The sequence below is a fragment of the Strix aluco genome, chromosome 17, assembly GCF_031877795.1.
Source record: "Strix aluco isolate bStrAlu1 chromosome 17, bStrAlu1.hap1, whole genome shotgun sequence".
NCBI classification, from domain to species: Eukaryota; Metazoa; Chordata; class Aves; order Strigiformes; family Strigidae; genus Strix; species Strix aluco.
The window spans coordinates 14,952,270-14,967,675 of record NC_133947.1 but is presented as its reverse complement, the minus strand read 5'-3'; the positions used below and the strand labels follow the sequence as shown (position 1 = coordinate 14,967,675).

At 48.5% G+C, this 15,406-nt stretch overlaps 1 protein-coding gene across 1 annotated transcript in view; it reads right to left on the bottom strand.

Annotated features, from left to right (window-relative positions):
• CBFA2T2 (CBFA2/RUNX1 partner transcriptional co-repressor 2) overlaps nucleotides 1-12,831 on the bottom strand; it is a 64,235-nt gene extending 51,404 nt beyond the window's left edge. Inside the window, exon 1 of the mRNA XM_074842866.1 lies at nucleotides 12,751-12,831. Within this exon, the coding sequence (XP_074698967.1) occupies nucleotides 12,751-12,778 (28 nt within the window). The 5' untranslated portion in view covers nucleotides 12,779-12,831. The remainder of the gene's footprint in view (nucleotides 1-12,750) is intronic.
• Nucleotides 12,832-15,406: the final 2,575 nt, after the last annotated feature.

Sequence of the window (15,406 nt, the reverse complement as noted above, 5' to 3'; positions counted from 1 at the left end):
GAGATGTTCATCAGCAAAGCTTCTCCAAAGCGGGGTTGGATTTGATGACACAGGCAGTTAAAAGGCAGCATGCTGGAAATAGTTCATTTGATTTGGCTGTGCTGCTACCGAGAAAAAAAAAAAAAACCTGAACCAGCTCAAGCATACATCTCCTTCCCCTTCATTTCATTAATCCTACCCAGAGCCATTGCTGAGGTGGAGCTGTGTTTATTGCAAATGATTTGCTTTGGGGTGTGCTCTGCCCAGGTGAAATAGCACGTTGTGGGGCTGCTCTTAACTTTTCCCAGCTGTGTTTTGCTGACGGTCCTGAACGTCTCCACCTGTTTCTGCAGATGGAGCAGCTGCAGTTAAAGGCAAACACCTGGCCCATGTTGTGGGGGGAGATTAGAGTTACAGCAGCTCCTGCCCTACTTAAGGCTGTATCAGTATTTGGATTAAAATGTTGCGTCCATGGTTAATAACCTGGTTGCTTTGAGCCCAAGTAACCTGACATGCTGCACAGAGTTTTGAGTTCAGCGTGACTCAGTTATGTACAGTTAATGACCAGGGTCAGCTTTCCACTGACAGGCCACCAAAAAAACCCCTGAAGGTGTGGATACACCACCGGTCCTACTCAGAGCTGTAGGCCACCATTGCATGCCATAACAATTGTCCACTTATAACCAGTTGCACCCCTTGCACAACAACTTTGGGTTGCACCAACCCAACCAAGGCTGCTGGTGGGACTCAAGAGCATCAGAGAGATGGGGAGGAAGGCAGAGCATGCGTGCTGTTAGCTGCTCAAGTGTGACCTGATGCTCCAAGCTATAGCATGAGTACTTTGGATTTTACTTCTCTGTAGATCTAGAAAAACAGATGACAAATATATATGCTGTAGGGAATGTCATTATGAGTAGAGCAAGAGAAGCACTGAAACAGTTTTCTAAGGGATTTTTACAGCAGCCATTTCAAACAACACCTCTTCAAGTTAATACTGCAGTCTGAGCAGGCTTCTAGACCAAGAGTTCATTCTTCTTCTTGGAGACTTCTTACAGCTAAACAGCAGTGTAATACATCTACCTGATTAGCAGTGCTGCTTCAGCATTTCTTTTCACCATTTTCCTGCAAGTCCTTGTTCAGTGATGACAATATTTATATTAGGAACACAAGGATATGCAACTATGTGACTATAAACTGTAGAGACAGTCAGTGCATTTAAAAAAAACCAAACAAACCCACTTCCCAATAGACTCCAAACGTCTGCACACTACAGCATCACTAAAAGAAGCTATCTGTTACTTAGCAGTGATTTGTAAATGACTTGAACATAACTCAGAATCGTAGTCATTCAGGGGAAAAAAAATCCCTGAGATGTAATAAACTTTTGGAAGAAAGCAGATAATTTGAGGGAAAAAATTAGATCTTGCAAAGCCAAACTGACAGGAATTAGTTCAAGAAAGCCTGCAGGGTCAACTTGTATTGACTATAGAAGATCCTTGTGCAAATTAAAAGGTCTTCCTGCCTGCTTGTTTCAGCAGATGGAAAAAGCTGCAAATTCACCTCCTAAGGTTTGCACCAACGACAGATGCTGTTTAATGCCAGAAGGAGTCTCGGAGATGGGATGTTTGAATGATAAGAAGTGCTGGAGGTGCAGCCCACTAAAATTTTTCCATGTGTTCAAGAGTCAAGTCCAATCAAACTGATGTTTGTAAAAGCTCCTCTTGGGCCCTGTTTCCAAGCACCTGCATCCCTGTGTCTCCTGGGTACTCAGCCTCCCACTTGCTTTGGCTGTTTCACAGTACATCTCTGCAGGCAGGCAAAAGTTTACTATGAAAATGGAGTGTGGCTGTCCTCTTGACCCATGCAGAACAGCTAATCCCAGAGGGATAATCCCGCTTTAATGAGGAAACAATAGGACCTTTGATAAAGCATATAAATTTTATAAAAGCCCTACTAAAGCATTCCTTAGTCCCTGAGACTGGATGACGGACCTCTAAAATGAATTTTGTATGCGCCTGTCTCAAGCTGTGTAACGTAACACGAGGCAGGGAGAGCAGACTGCTCTTTCTTGTTTGCAAGACACCGTAAAATCTGTAACAGCGCTGGAGGCAAATTTCCCATGCCTATTGACATCTGCGTGCCACCCCTTCAACAAAATGCCTCATCCTCTGCCTGCTGGAGGAGCCAGAAGACACCACAATCTCCAGCTCATCCAACTCCATCTCTCCAACTCCTGGCAAACCTCCTGCATGCCAAAAATGGGACCAGCCGTGGTAGAGCTGACCTGTCCCCAAGAAAGTGGACCAAAACCACCAGCTGATTTCATACAGACCAACAGCTGTGAGATGGCAGAAACTTCGTCAAAGCCAACCTGGGCTGCAGTTGAGCTGGTGACCTCCAAGCTGAACCTTCAAGCCTCTGCAAAACTCAGAATTGGTGCTAGGTTTTGCATTTAAAAAAGCATTGGATTTGAAAACAATTCCTCATTACAACTTAGGGGTAGAAATCCACTTTATGCTCATTGTACAGAAATCCTCAGACACTTGTCTTCTGACCTCATGAGACCTTGCTCTGGCACCAGAGAAGAACCCAATGAATTGACATTTCAACACTTTCTTTTACCCTTAAGTATAAACATGCAACCGCTGAGAAAAAACAGCGATGCTCTGACCTGACACAACCAGTCGTGTCGAGGGATAATTCCTGTGCTGTATCAGTGACTGGAATTACCAGAGCTTTGCCAACAGCTTAATGAGATGGAAACTCACGCTCTCACTGCCAGAATTTGTTTGTTGGGGTATAAACTATTTGGATGCCCTGAATATTTTGCTTCTATGTTATAAAACAGGTGTGATGAGGTGCATCTCCACTCACGGAGCCGCCACTCAGAGAAGCACAGCCATTTGGACAGTACTGTTGGTGACATTTAAATTCCTGGCCTGCTGCGTGTATGCAGGCAGATCTGTCTGTTGGCTCATCCTCACCTTGGTTGTCCTGCTGATCTACAGACTCACCCCGTGTTGGAGAAGCAGAGTCAGCAGAGAAGGCTACTGCACGTGGGCACCTGAACAAGCCCACACATGCCACTGTATCTTGCCCCATCTGGGGTTTTTTGCTTTTCTTTGGGGCTGGACCGGGAGGACCAGCAACGGCTGTAGAAATCTTGGACAGGGGAGCCAAAAAAACAAGTTTCTGTAAAATTCTGGCAAAGAAGGCTTCATGCAGGGCACAGCGGGGTGTTGGTGCATTTGGGGAGGCACCGAGGTACTGCTTCAGCCCAGCGGCACAGCACGGGGACGTGCCCCTTCGGTGGCTCTTTCTAACAGGGCTCACTGAACATAGGAAACATTCCTGAAATAACATCGGGCTTTCACCGACCGGGGCTTTCAGAGCCTGCACGGAGGCTGGGTCATGTCTGCCCAGAGTCTAACTGAAGCAGGACTGGTTCTGCGTGGTGCTGCCAGGTTCTCCAGGGCTTCCTGGGCCACCCTACACCACCAAGAACACCAGCAGGACAGTAAAAGTGCTGGTGGGAACTGAGGCAATCCTTATCAACACATGCAAAAGGGAAAGCCAAGACCCTATGCCAGCCAAACTATCGTGCAGGGTATCTGTGAGACCGAAGGCAAGAATTTCTGCATGGACCAGAGCCTGGTCTCTGACCATCAGAAAAGTCATCAGTAGTGACAGAGGGTCAAGAAAAGTGGTAAACTGTGTTCAGGAGTAGCGACTGAGTCTACAAATGTTATTTTTGCAAGCATATTTTACCATAAAAATATAACAAATTTTATTCCATTAACTTTATATCAAACTTAGCTTTCTTAATTAGAGGTACAGAGCTCAAGGGAAACTGCTGTAATTATTAAGTGGGAAATAAAACTTGATGAACACAGGAGCTGCAGTGACTGAAGACTTAACATTTAAAGAAAACTGGTAGCAGACAAATCAAGAAACATCTAAAAATTACCTGCTCAACAGTTTGTGTACTCTGATAGTTGTTTACCCATTCACACGCACAGAGAAGTTTTATTTTTTCTCTTGCTAAAATCAATTCTACACAGGGGAAAAAAAGAGGTTTGTTCAATAAGCCAAGTATATTCAAGAAGAAAAAGGATGGACAAGTGCCTGTGAACATTTCTGGAGTACTGCAGTGCAAGACCAGTGCAAGGCCAAGTGGGTATTGTTAGATACAGGTGGCAAGGAGGGCAATGCTAAAATCAAAGCGGGTGCAGGTCACCTCTGCTGCTCCCTTTGCAAGATCCTCATCCGCAGGCTTTCCAGAAGAGGGGTATCTGCTGCTGTCCGAGATTCTTCCTAAGGAGATTCCATCAATTTAAGTTCTAGGTGCTCAGCAGACCTAGATACAGAGGGCAGACCATATTTCCACAGAAAACAATCATCCTCTGGGGGGAAAAAAAGGCACCGACCAGTATATTTTGAAACGTGGAGACTTGCATGGACTAAGAGTTGTAATCTGTAGCCAGAGCTTTTGCAGCAGAGGAGTAAATGAACAGCAGCAGATGGATGCAGACGATCCACCAAAAATTAAATTTTGCATGACGCTGACCTGCAGTCCCTGTTACCCCACGGTCAGATTTACAAGCTCTATGAACAAGCCACTGCCTGCATCCAAATTCTCACCCCTCCTTTCTGTGTACACCTTTATAGCTGAGGGGCAGCTTGGCTGGAGAAATGGATGCACGGATGACAGCAGAGACCAGGTTAAGGATCTGCTCCTGCCTCTGTGCTTCTTTCTCCCTTCCACACCCTGAATGGTTTCACCTCCGCGAAGATCCCTGGGATGCTCTCCCAGATCCGCTAAACTAGTTTGCTCTGTGGTTGCCATAAATTTGATGTATTTTTTTTTTCTGGAAACCATCCTCCAGATTGCTGCCTTTTCTCTCCACCTCTAAGCAAATCTCCTGGCAAAAAAATTCAGTCCTGGGAAGCGGATGGCTCCGCAATGAGGACATCAAGTTTAATACAACTTTCATCTATGAAGAGGGAGGAAGAAGAGAGCAGAGAATGCACAGAAGCCTGGATGCATCAACTTGTACATGCACCCAACTGGGGCTCAAGCCTGCTGTAGCCTCAGGTATGTGCCCAGGCTCAAACAGGAGGTAGGTGTTTAGGCTGACACAAGTAATCTCAAGCTAGTCTTGAAGGTTTCTCAGTGCTGCCTGATCTGTGATGGTTTAGGAGTGGGAACACATCTCTGAAAGAACATTCCTGAAGATGACAGAGTTTCTCAGCACAACGTAAAGTACGGCTTGTATCGTTACTCACCAAGGGAAGGTGATCCATTAGCATCTGTAGTGTGAAGAGGGAAGCAAACAGCAGAAGGAAAGCAAAGTGCTAGAAAGAATTTCTGGCTAGAATTTGCTGCTTTAAATCTTTGCGTGAATACGGGCTGTGTGCTGCAGAACGCCACGCTCACATTGCGAAAGCAAAATGGGCACAAGGCTTCCATCCAACTCGGATTTAATGGCAGAGAAGATAGATCTGCTCGTTGAGAAAAATCCCAATTGTTGATTTCTATTTTGTCTGGCGATGGAGCACAGTATTCCTCCTTCCTTCCTGCCAAAAGTGGTGGAAGTACGATGTACTTTCAAGTAATTACAGGAGCTCATCCCAGAAATGGCTGCATTTCAAACTAAGCAGGAGATGCACAGTGGGGAGTGGCTCCCTGATGAATGTTTAACCTGCCTTCAGACCTCGGGATGAAAAGATGCTCTCCAAAACAAACCATTGCTGTTTGCTTCCAATACCTGTCCAATTTGTCTCCCTTTTGCTTGCCTAACCCTGCTAGCACCTCCATGCTACGGCTGGCAAATCCAGGGCAGCACGGCCCCAGCGTGGCAGGCGTGGGCAGGAACTCTCTTCCTACAGAGATGCTCGGCTTCATCCAGGCTTTTTTTGTTGAACCGATGTGTCTCTGACTCCTCAGGAAAACTGACTAACATTTGGCCGTGCCAACCCTGTACCCTCCTAAACACACAGCCTGGATTTTGCAGTACGCTTGGAAGTGTTCAGTGTTCTGATTATTGGTAGAACAGCCACAATTATCCAAATAAAACTATTACTATATTGGGCCTTAGATCATAAATAGAACTTAATGGATTTTATTACATCCCAGGAAGCAAGAGCTACAGAAGGAAAAGTATTGCTAAGAGTGCATTGCTACTACCTATCAATTTCTCCTAAACACTCAGCACTTAAGAAATACCCAAAGAAACACACTGCTCCCACAGCATAACTATGTCAAATTCCCCTCTGAGCTCTTCCCTTTTAGCCAACTCGCATGGTACGGTTTAGCAGCTGAAAATTAAAGGGTCACAATATTGAGCCTTCAGGTATCAAGTTCACAATGGAAACAGCAGCTGACACAGAAAGGGTGCCGCTGAGCGCGGCGGTAATAATTCTGCTGCCTCGGAGCTGGAAGCAGCTCCCTAACATGAAATTTGTTATTTAACTCAGTGAGAAATGAAAGAAAATGCCACAGCCGTGGATTTATTCCTTACACAGCCTCTTTCAAATCATACTCCAAAACCAGAGCCGCGCTAGCAGTGAGAGTTTTTAACTCAGGCTACAGTATCCTCTTTAATCCAAATAATTCCCTTTCAGGTGCCGGTGAATGCAGTGTTGGCCTAAGTGAGGGCTGCTTAGCCTTCAAGCCCATGCAAGCCCTTCTGCTGGAGCCCAACCTGCAGAAATCTTCACAGGAGGCAAACGCAATTAGATGCCTGGGATCCAACAGCAAGCAACAGCAGATCTGAGATGTCCAACAGCCACTGACCTCACGGAGAAGGGCAGGAACAAGGAGGGCTTCTGCAGGGCCATGGGAAGCCAGCCAGATACGCCTGCTTCCCGTTTGCCCCTCCTCACACCATCCAGGAAAAGCCATCTCGCCACCCCCGGGGACTCCCCACCTGGCCCTGCTCCGTGGTGACAGCCCAGGCCTGCTGTTATCTCCCAAACAGATGCATTTATTCTCTTGAGAGCCTCCCACGTCTTATCTAGCTGGCAGTTTCCAAACGTCGATCACCAAGTCCAGCTAAAGCCACTTTAAGCTCTTTTAGGCAACTATTCCTGAAAGCATTTCGTCTGGGGAGCGTGGAAGGCAGAGCGGCAGCCCCATGGCAGGGTCCCCCCTCACCGTCCTGCTGGGATGGGTACGGAAAGCACCTCCGGCACCCCGCTCCGGTGCTGCTGTAAACAGGACCTGGCACGGAAATGGATGTACAGTTTACAAAGATCCCTTGCTTCAAGCAAATTTGCCTCTCAACACATGGCCAAACTCTCACGCAATAAATTAACTATTTGGCAGCCACCGAACTAGCGCTGGAGCCAAACCAATTAGGGTTTAATGTGATCCCAATTTCCTATTTCTGAGACGGGGGTCAGGGACGGGGGGAGAGAAGAGGGAAGAGGAGGGAGGGAGAGGGAAGTAAATCCCCTCTGGTTTATAAATCCTTGCCAATCATCCCAGATAAACCTGTCACCCACAGCTCTAAATCTGTATTTGCACTCGTGTGCTCCAAGGGACGCTATGGGAAAAGGCGCATTGGACGCAGCCAGCCTGACTCCCAACATGTGTTTTCCATACTTGGGAAATTCAATCATTTAAAAAATATTTACCAAGCTTTGTCTTTAATTAGAAAAACATGACGACGGATAAGGCGAGTTATTGTTTCTAAGCTAGAAATGTCAGAGATTCTAATGATGTCAGAAGATAAACCCCATTACCGACCCATGTACACGCTGCCAGGGCGGCAAATGTTTCAAACGTTTTTTTTCATCTCCCCTCAAAGTTCAGTGCTTTACAGTCTCAATTTATCACCGGCGTCTTGGCCCCCACCAAACCTAATCAGGGAGGAGGAGGAGGGAAGACTCCTGCCTGCAGATCTGCTAGACAGGGTGTTTTAATGCTAAAGAGCTTGCACAGTGGGGGAGGAACATGGGAGCCATTTGACTTCTTTGTGTTTTAACATCCTGACTACAGTACCTCCCCTGCACATGCAATTACCTGCCATCACCTAAAATAAGCAAATTAATCTCATCTGCACCTGGAAATGCCACAGGCTGAGATATCCCCATCCTTTAAAAGTGTTAAATTACATTTCTGCTTAATCAAGATCCACTGAAATGCTTGCTCCCAAGAATATAGGCTCAAAATATTGTATCCCACAATCCTCACTTAAGAAAAGAAAGCTGACAACCACGAGTGTCTGCCTGCCCAGGACCACGTGCAACCATACAGATGTACCCCCCACTACAGCCCCTCTTCCATCTCTGTTTACTCAAGCACCTCCAGCCAGATGCAAAGAGCCTCCACAGGCAGGATGCACCACAATTTCGAAGTATAAAGAAAATATTTGTTGGCTAACAGACACAAAAGATAGCTGGGATGTAATGAGTTATTAGGCTAAGCATCTGTGTGCTCACCACTCCTGATAAGGAATCTGAAGAGTCTCTGACAGCCAGGCAGGCACCAGGGAGGGTCCCTGGATCTCCCCAGTGCTGCGGAGCTGCTGTCTGCCACCAGCCCGGTGCCACCAGTGCCGGCAACTGCTCGACCCAGCCATCCCTGGCCAGTCCCTGGCCAGAGCAGCCTACTTCCACATACACCAACCATGCACAGCCTTCCTGTTCTGTTGCCTTCTGGATTTTATACCTCCTTTTTCTCCTCCTGTTGCCTCCTGTCAGAAATGGCATGATAAAATGAATACAAAAGCCAGGTGGGAGCATTCCAGGTGATATATTTGGAGGAACTTGCTGCTACAGCAACTAGGTGCACTATTAGGAAGTGACAGACCAACTCCCGAGAGATCACGAGGATTAAAAACTATGAATATATTTAGTTCAGGGAGAAGGTGGTATTGATTCTAACAAACTGGTGTGACTATTGAGTCCACTCAGAGAAAAGCAGCAGTAATTCTTCAAGCATTCACTAAGTATTCGTCCAACTATTTTATGACATCCACAGGAAAAAATGGCTAATGCTACACTTTCCATTCAAAACCATACCTGCAATGAGAGAATTCTGTAATATTTCAAAAAGCTTCAAAGTGTCACCTATGGACCCAAAGTCAAGACAACAGCATACAATTTATCTTCTGAAAATATCCTTGGAACCCAAGGTTGAGGGCTATTATCAACTACTGTCTTAAATACCAACATAAATCTACACTGGAGAAAATCCCTGCCTGAATAGTCTGATCCTTTAAATTATACCAAGGCTGCAAAGCACATCTGAGGAAAACATATGTGCAGATTTTGACCTCAAAGTCCAATTGCCAGGTAAGTTACTACCTGTAGAAGTTCTGTCTAGAAGAGCATGAAATGGAGTAAAGAATGTTTTAGCTGAGCTCTAAGGTCAGGATTGATCAACCAGGAGTGCACAAATACAGCCAAAACGATGTCCCTGACACCTTCCTAGCTGAATCAAACATGGGTGTGCACACGTGGGATGTGGCAGGGAGGGATAGGAAGGTGACAGGGACACAGGAGAAATTTTCTGCTCCAGACTCTGGCTGGGCAAGTGCCTTCAGGAAGGTGGTTTTCAGTCTGGAAGAGTTCCAAGTAAATCACCTGTCTGGGTAGAAACACTGCCTCCAGGACTTTTCACATCAGAGGGAGAGACCTTTGTGAGTTTTACACCCACCTCCTCCTTCCGAAATCAAAGAGTTTACCTCTGATTCTTGCCAGCAAAAGGGAAACCCGAGCAGTCCTCCCCCCTCCAGTCATTTATGGCAACATCTGGAGGTAGCAGCAAAGCCTTGGCAGCTCAGGCTGATGGAAACTGTACTCAGCTCACTATTGCACTCCAGTCCTGCTTTTAAGACAGTCAATTACACGGGATATTCCTGAAGTACAGGCTCTTTTCTATCCTCAGACAAGCTGCAAATCAAAAAACTTTTTCTTTTCTCTGACTGCTTAAAAAAGTCAGTTTATTTCACTCCCCCGAACACTGGTGCAAGGAAAGAGTAACACCTTAAGCTTTTTATTTTACAGCATGTGAAAATCAAGATTAAGTCCCTGAAAGATCCATTTTAATTTCTGCCCATTGGAAATGAACATGCTTTTCTTACTTGCTTATGAGAGTCGGTATGTGCCTTAAACTAATATGGAACATCCCAAAGTTTCAAAGCAGTCCCACATTTCTTCTTTCTGGATCATTAGCTTCACACTGAGCACTGAACCACTTCTCTGTAATACATACCCAAAGAAATCAAGCAACCTCCAGACACTGCCAGTAACTATATTTATAATACAGCAGAAATCACTGGGCTGATAACCAAGGCAATGTATGTAATTTGTGCTTATAAAAATTATGAGTCTACAGCTGATTATTCACTTTCTTGAGACCAAAGATAAAATCCAACAGTGTTCTTGGGCAGACACTGGGCTTGAGAACTAAGGGATGCTTGTGCCAGTGTTCAGCCTGTTTAATAACTGGCACTAACAGGACATCGTTACCTGCTCTATCTATAAAGCTGCTGAAGGCTATAACACATATTTATGTGCTTATCCTTATAAAACAGCTGTATGGCTCACCAGGGTTATCATTAGCACTTCACCAGTGGATGCTGAGCCACAGGTACATTAAAGGTGTGTAAGAAATGATGCTTTAGCTGCCGCTGAGTCATCTGAAGCATCCCCAGTGCTTGTCACCCTCTCTTGCCAGGGGCTACAGTTGTACTGTACCTGCTGGCATGAGGCCAGTGCAATTGCTTCCTGACTCGGTTCTGTCAACGGGACCCAGATGAAAAGCCCTAATCTCAGACGTGGTTTAATACTGCAAAACTGAGCAGCTACACGTACATTTATATGTTCCTGCCACAATCCAGAAAAACATTCAAACTACTTGCCCAAGGTTGCAGAAAGCGTCACAGCTGAGAGAGGAAATGGTTTCACATACCCACCCTGCAGCTATGGCTTTAGGCACAAGATCGATGTCTCTCTTAGCTTCAGTTATTTCTAAGCAGGATTTCAAAGGCCTGTCTCTCGTCCCAGTGCTCAGTCTACGAGAAACAGGGAATCTGACCAGACTCCGCATACACCATCAAAGTGCACCTTGAGCAGACACACTGGGTGGGATTTGTTTCATCTAACTCCTTGTTGCCAAAGCCAGGACTCCCCTTGCAGTCAATGAAAAAGCCCAGGCACCTCCAGCATGGAATTCGTCTCATCCAGAGAGAGGTGTCCAAGACCGGTGAGATGAATCACCCTCAGTTTCTCCGCTGTGACTGCAGAGGAAGCTTGGAGACAGATCAGGCACAGTGGGCTGACTTCTGAACAGAGAGGTTAAAGCAGATGATCTCACCCAACCTCCTTCTGTGGGGCTTTTTCTTCAAGGCAGACGAAATGAAGAGCCCTCCCTGGCAGCAAGGTTAGGAGCCCGTCAACCAGGTACCAGGGTTCTGTAAACCCATGGGGATGTTAACGCAGCTCGCTCACTGCTGTGCCCTCCTCCCGCTGCCTGGGCCACTGGCTCTTTCAAGCCTGTGTGCTTTGACAGGCTAATATTTGTAACTGCCTTAAGGAATAACAAACTCACTCTGAACATCTCCACACATTTTGCACTAAGCAGTATGATAAAGCATTCACCCACCCTCTGCAATTTCTGTCACTTGGTAATTCCTTCTCCTATTGGGAATGCAGCTTTCAGGGTGGTTTCCACATTAGCATCACCATCTATCTTTACATTGTTTCCCTATGAGCAATCACACTTCATGTTAAAATTCCCTCATTTCCTCTGAGCTTTAGCATGTGCTTTTAAGTGCTTTTCTCCCTTCACTAAACTATGACTTATCAACTGAGTCGCTGTGAGGCTGTGATCCAGCCCGTGGGTAAATGGCCCATCCAGGCTCTCGGCCTGGACATCGCTACCCACCGACATCGCGGCTCTGTCCGGACCTCGCTCCTCTGCCCGGGACGGCTCACAGTCCATTCCCGACTCTGGACAAACAAACGCTGCGCACACAAGCACAGATGAGAAAAACGATCAGGAGGTCAATATGGTGAGAGGCACAGGCTAACTAACCATCTACCCTGCTCCTCGGCAGCAGCAACGCGCTTCCCTGCTCTCCTGCCGGCCTCATGGCTTTCAGAGAGTGCAGCTTCTGGAAACAAACCTCCTGTTTTGAGAAATTAATGAGAACAGAGCTCAGTTATTCACCCTCCCAGCCCCACGCTGCAGAGGATGCTGCCACAGACAGGCTTCTCGTCCACGCTCGGTCGCTGCCGCCTGAGCGCACGGCGTGGCTTCGGCCCTGCCCAGCCCACCGACCCGCTCCCGGCCCAGCGGCGGGGTGACCGGGGGGCTGCGGGGAGCGGCCCCGCCGCTGCCCGCCCTGCCCCATCCAGCCTGGAACCGAAAAACAAACCCCGCGGGGCTGCTGCTGGGCTGGTTTTGCAGGTGGGGGCCCCCAGGCGGCTCCCGGCACTCCGAGGGCGATGAGCCGCACGCTGAGCACCACACACCAACCACACACCTATAGCAGACATTTGTCCATACCAGAGCTGAGCAGGGCGCAGCACCCTCCCTGCACCCCCCGGCCGGGCAGGGCAGGCCGGGGCGGGGAGCTGAGCACCAGCGCTGCCCCCCGCTCCGCCGCCTCCGGCCGCGCCGCCCCCCGCCGCCCGCGGCCCGGCCAGGCCGAGGCGTCCCCCCCGCCGCCGCCCGGCCGCGGCCCCGCTAGGCCCTTCGCCCCGTCCGAGCGGCGCCGAAGCGGGTCGGCGCCTCCCCCCCCGCGCCGCGGCTCTTACACTGGCAGCCGCCCGGGATCCCCACCATCGCCCGGCTCCTCGGCGCCTCCTCCCGCTCCCCGCCGCGGCCCCACCGGCCCGGCCCGGCCCGGCCCTTCGCCGTGACGCTACCGGGGGCGCGGCCTACCCGGCCCGCCCCGGCAAGGCCGCGGGAGGCCCGGCCTGCTGGCGGTTAGCGGAGCGAGACGCCCCGGGTTGATCAGAGGCGGCGCTTTATGTATGAATTTAATGAATGAATTTTAGCCTAATTGTGGCTTATGGCCTCCCCGAAACCATCTCACCGTCGTCCCCCCTTGCGCTGAGGCCTCCCCGCTAACCCAGAGGTGTCACGGTACCCGCGGGCCCGGGGTCGGGCTGCAGCCGCGGGTGCTGTAACCGAAGTGTGTGAGCTGCCTCGGCCCGGCCCGCAGCCCAAGGGCAGCCCCGCGCCTCGAGGGGTGGCCCGGAGAGACATCAGGTCCTGGAGATGATGTTTCAAGAGTTGCAGGACAAGTGGGGTGAAGAATCATGAAGTGGTTTGGGTTGGAAGGGGCCTTTGGACATCGTCTAGTCAAGGGGACAGGGACATCTACTCCAATCTACTCCAATCTACTCCAATCTACTCTCAGCCTACTCCAGGAACATCTTGCACTAGACGGGGTTGCTCAAAGGCTCATCCACAACTTCTTTGGGCAACCAGTGTCTCACCACCTTCATCATAAAAACTTTCTTCCTTATATCCAGTCTAAACTGACTCTCTTTTCTTTTTAAAACCACTGCCCTTTGTTCTGTCGCTACAAGCCTTGGTAAAAAGTCTCTCTCCATCTTTCTTAGAAGCCTTTATCTATTGAAAGGCTGCAATAAGGAAGAATGGGACTCTTCCCAAGCACCAGCTAACTCCGTGGTCCTTCTTCTGTGGAAAGGGGGACCTGAAAATCACAGAATCACAGAATCATTGAGGTTGGAAAAGACCCTTGGGATCACCGAGTCCAACCATCAGCCCGACTCTACAAAGTTCTCCCCTACACCACATCCACCAACAGCTCATCCAAACGACCCTTAAACACACCCAGGGACGGTGACTCCACCTCCTCCCTGGGCAGCCTATTCCACCGTCTGACCACTCTTTCTGTGAAAATTTTTTTCCTCATGTCCAGTCTGAACCTCCCCTGTTGCAGTTTAAAGCCGTTCCCTCTTGTTCTGTCACTAATCACCTGTGAGAAGAGACCAGCACCAACCTCTCTACAATGTCCTTTCAGGTAGTTGTAGAGTGATGAGGTCTCCCAAAAGCCTTGCTACAAGCTCTTACGGTTAAGTGTGACTTTGTTGGCCAGGGAGGTTTGTGTGTCAGGAGATCTCCCATGGGCTGCTGCCTTTCCACAAATACCTCAGGGAGTCTGGCCACAGGAAAACACATTTAGATTTACATGGAAAAAAAACGCAGAAATTAAGTCAAATATCCACGTCAGAGCTGAGACAGGAGTGTTTTGACTCTGACAAAGTCCAAAGCTTGAGTGCCATTTACCTCTGGTAGGAACCTCAAAGCCCAGAAATGCTGGAGTTTGTGAACGTGAGAGTTTCACTGAGAGTCCTGCCCAGGGTTTGTCGAGGCTGCAGCCTCCTGCTGAAGTCTGACTGGCATCTGAAAACTAAGCACAACCTTCCTTCCCTCCTGGTGGGATTTGCCATGATAAGTGTTCTCTAGGGAAACTGCAAGTAGGCCAGCTGGGTCAGGGACTTCCTCAAAGACTTGAAAGTAGCTGTAGGAGGAAGATCATGTGTCTACAAATTGGGTTATAGCCAGGGTTTCTGTTCCCAGTAATAAAATATATATGTGGTCGTGGAAGCAGGGCCAGGACCCAGTCTCCTGTCCTTGTGTCCTGGTTTTGGCTGGGAAAGAGTTAATTTTTCTTCTTAGTAGCTAGAATAGTGCTGTGTTTTGGATTCAGTATGGGATTTGGTATGAGAAGAATGTTGATAATATACTGATGTTTTTAGTTGTTGCTAAGAAATCAAGGACTTTTCAACTTCCTATGTCCTGCCAGTATGCAGGTGCACAAGAAGTTGAGAGGGAGCACGGCCAGAGCAACGGACCCAAGTTGGCCAATAGAATATTCCATATCATACAATTTCACGCTCAGTATGAGGGTTGGCTGGGAAGCTCTCTCTCTCTATTCAGGGATTGCAGTTTGGAGATTTCCTCTCCTCTGGGATCGCTAGCTGAGAACAGTCTGGGCAGGTGGTGAGCAAAGGGCACACAAGTCAGGGTTGCTGTTTCCCAGTAGGACCATGCTCCCAACAAACTGGGCTTGACCTCACCCAGCTCTGGGCTGGTGGTTGCTGGCCAGAAGCCTGTGGAAAGCCCAGCTACGGGTAAGCTTGGCAGTGGTTAGCTCTGGATGCTCAGGGAGCCACGGGCTCATTTTGAGTTTGCTGGCCAGCAACAGGCATCTCTTGCGCCCAGACGTTCCATGATGGAGCAGATCCAAGTTTGCACTAAAATGACAGGAGCATCCATCTGGTCCCATCGTCCTTGTTTTAACTTTGTGGCTTTGCTTCCTTCCCTTGTGAGGCACCAGCACTTCCCTGGACCAGCCTGTCCGCCTGAGCCTGCATCCCCTGTGAGGCTCTTCTCTCATGCCGCGCTGGCTGCAGCTTGGCTCTGGCCTGTGTTTAC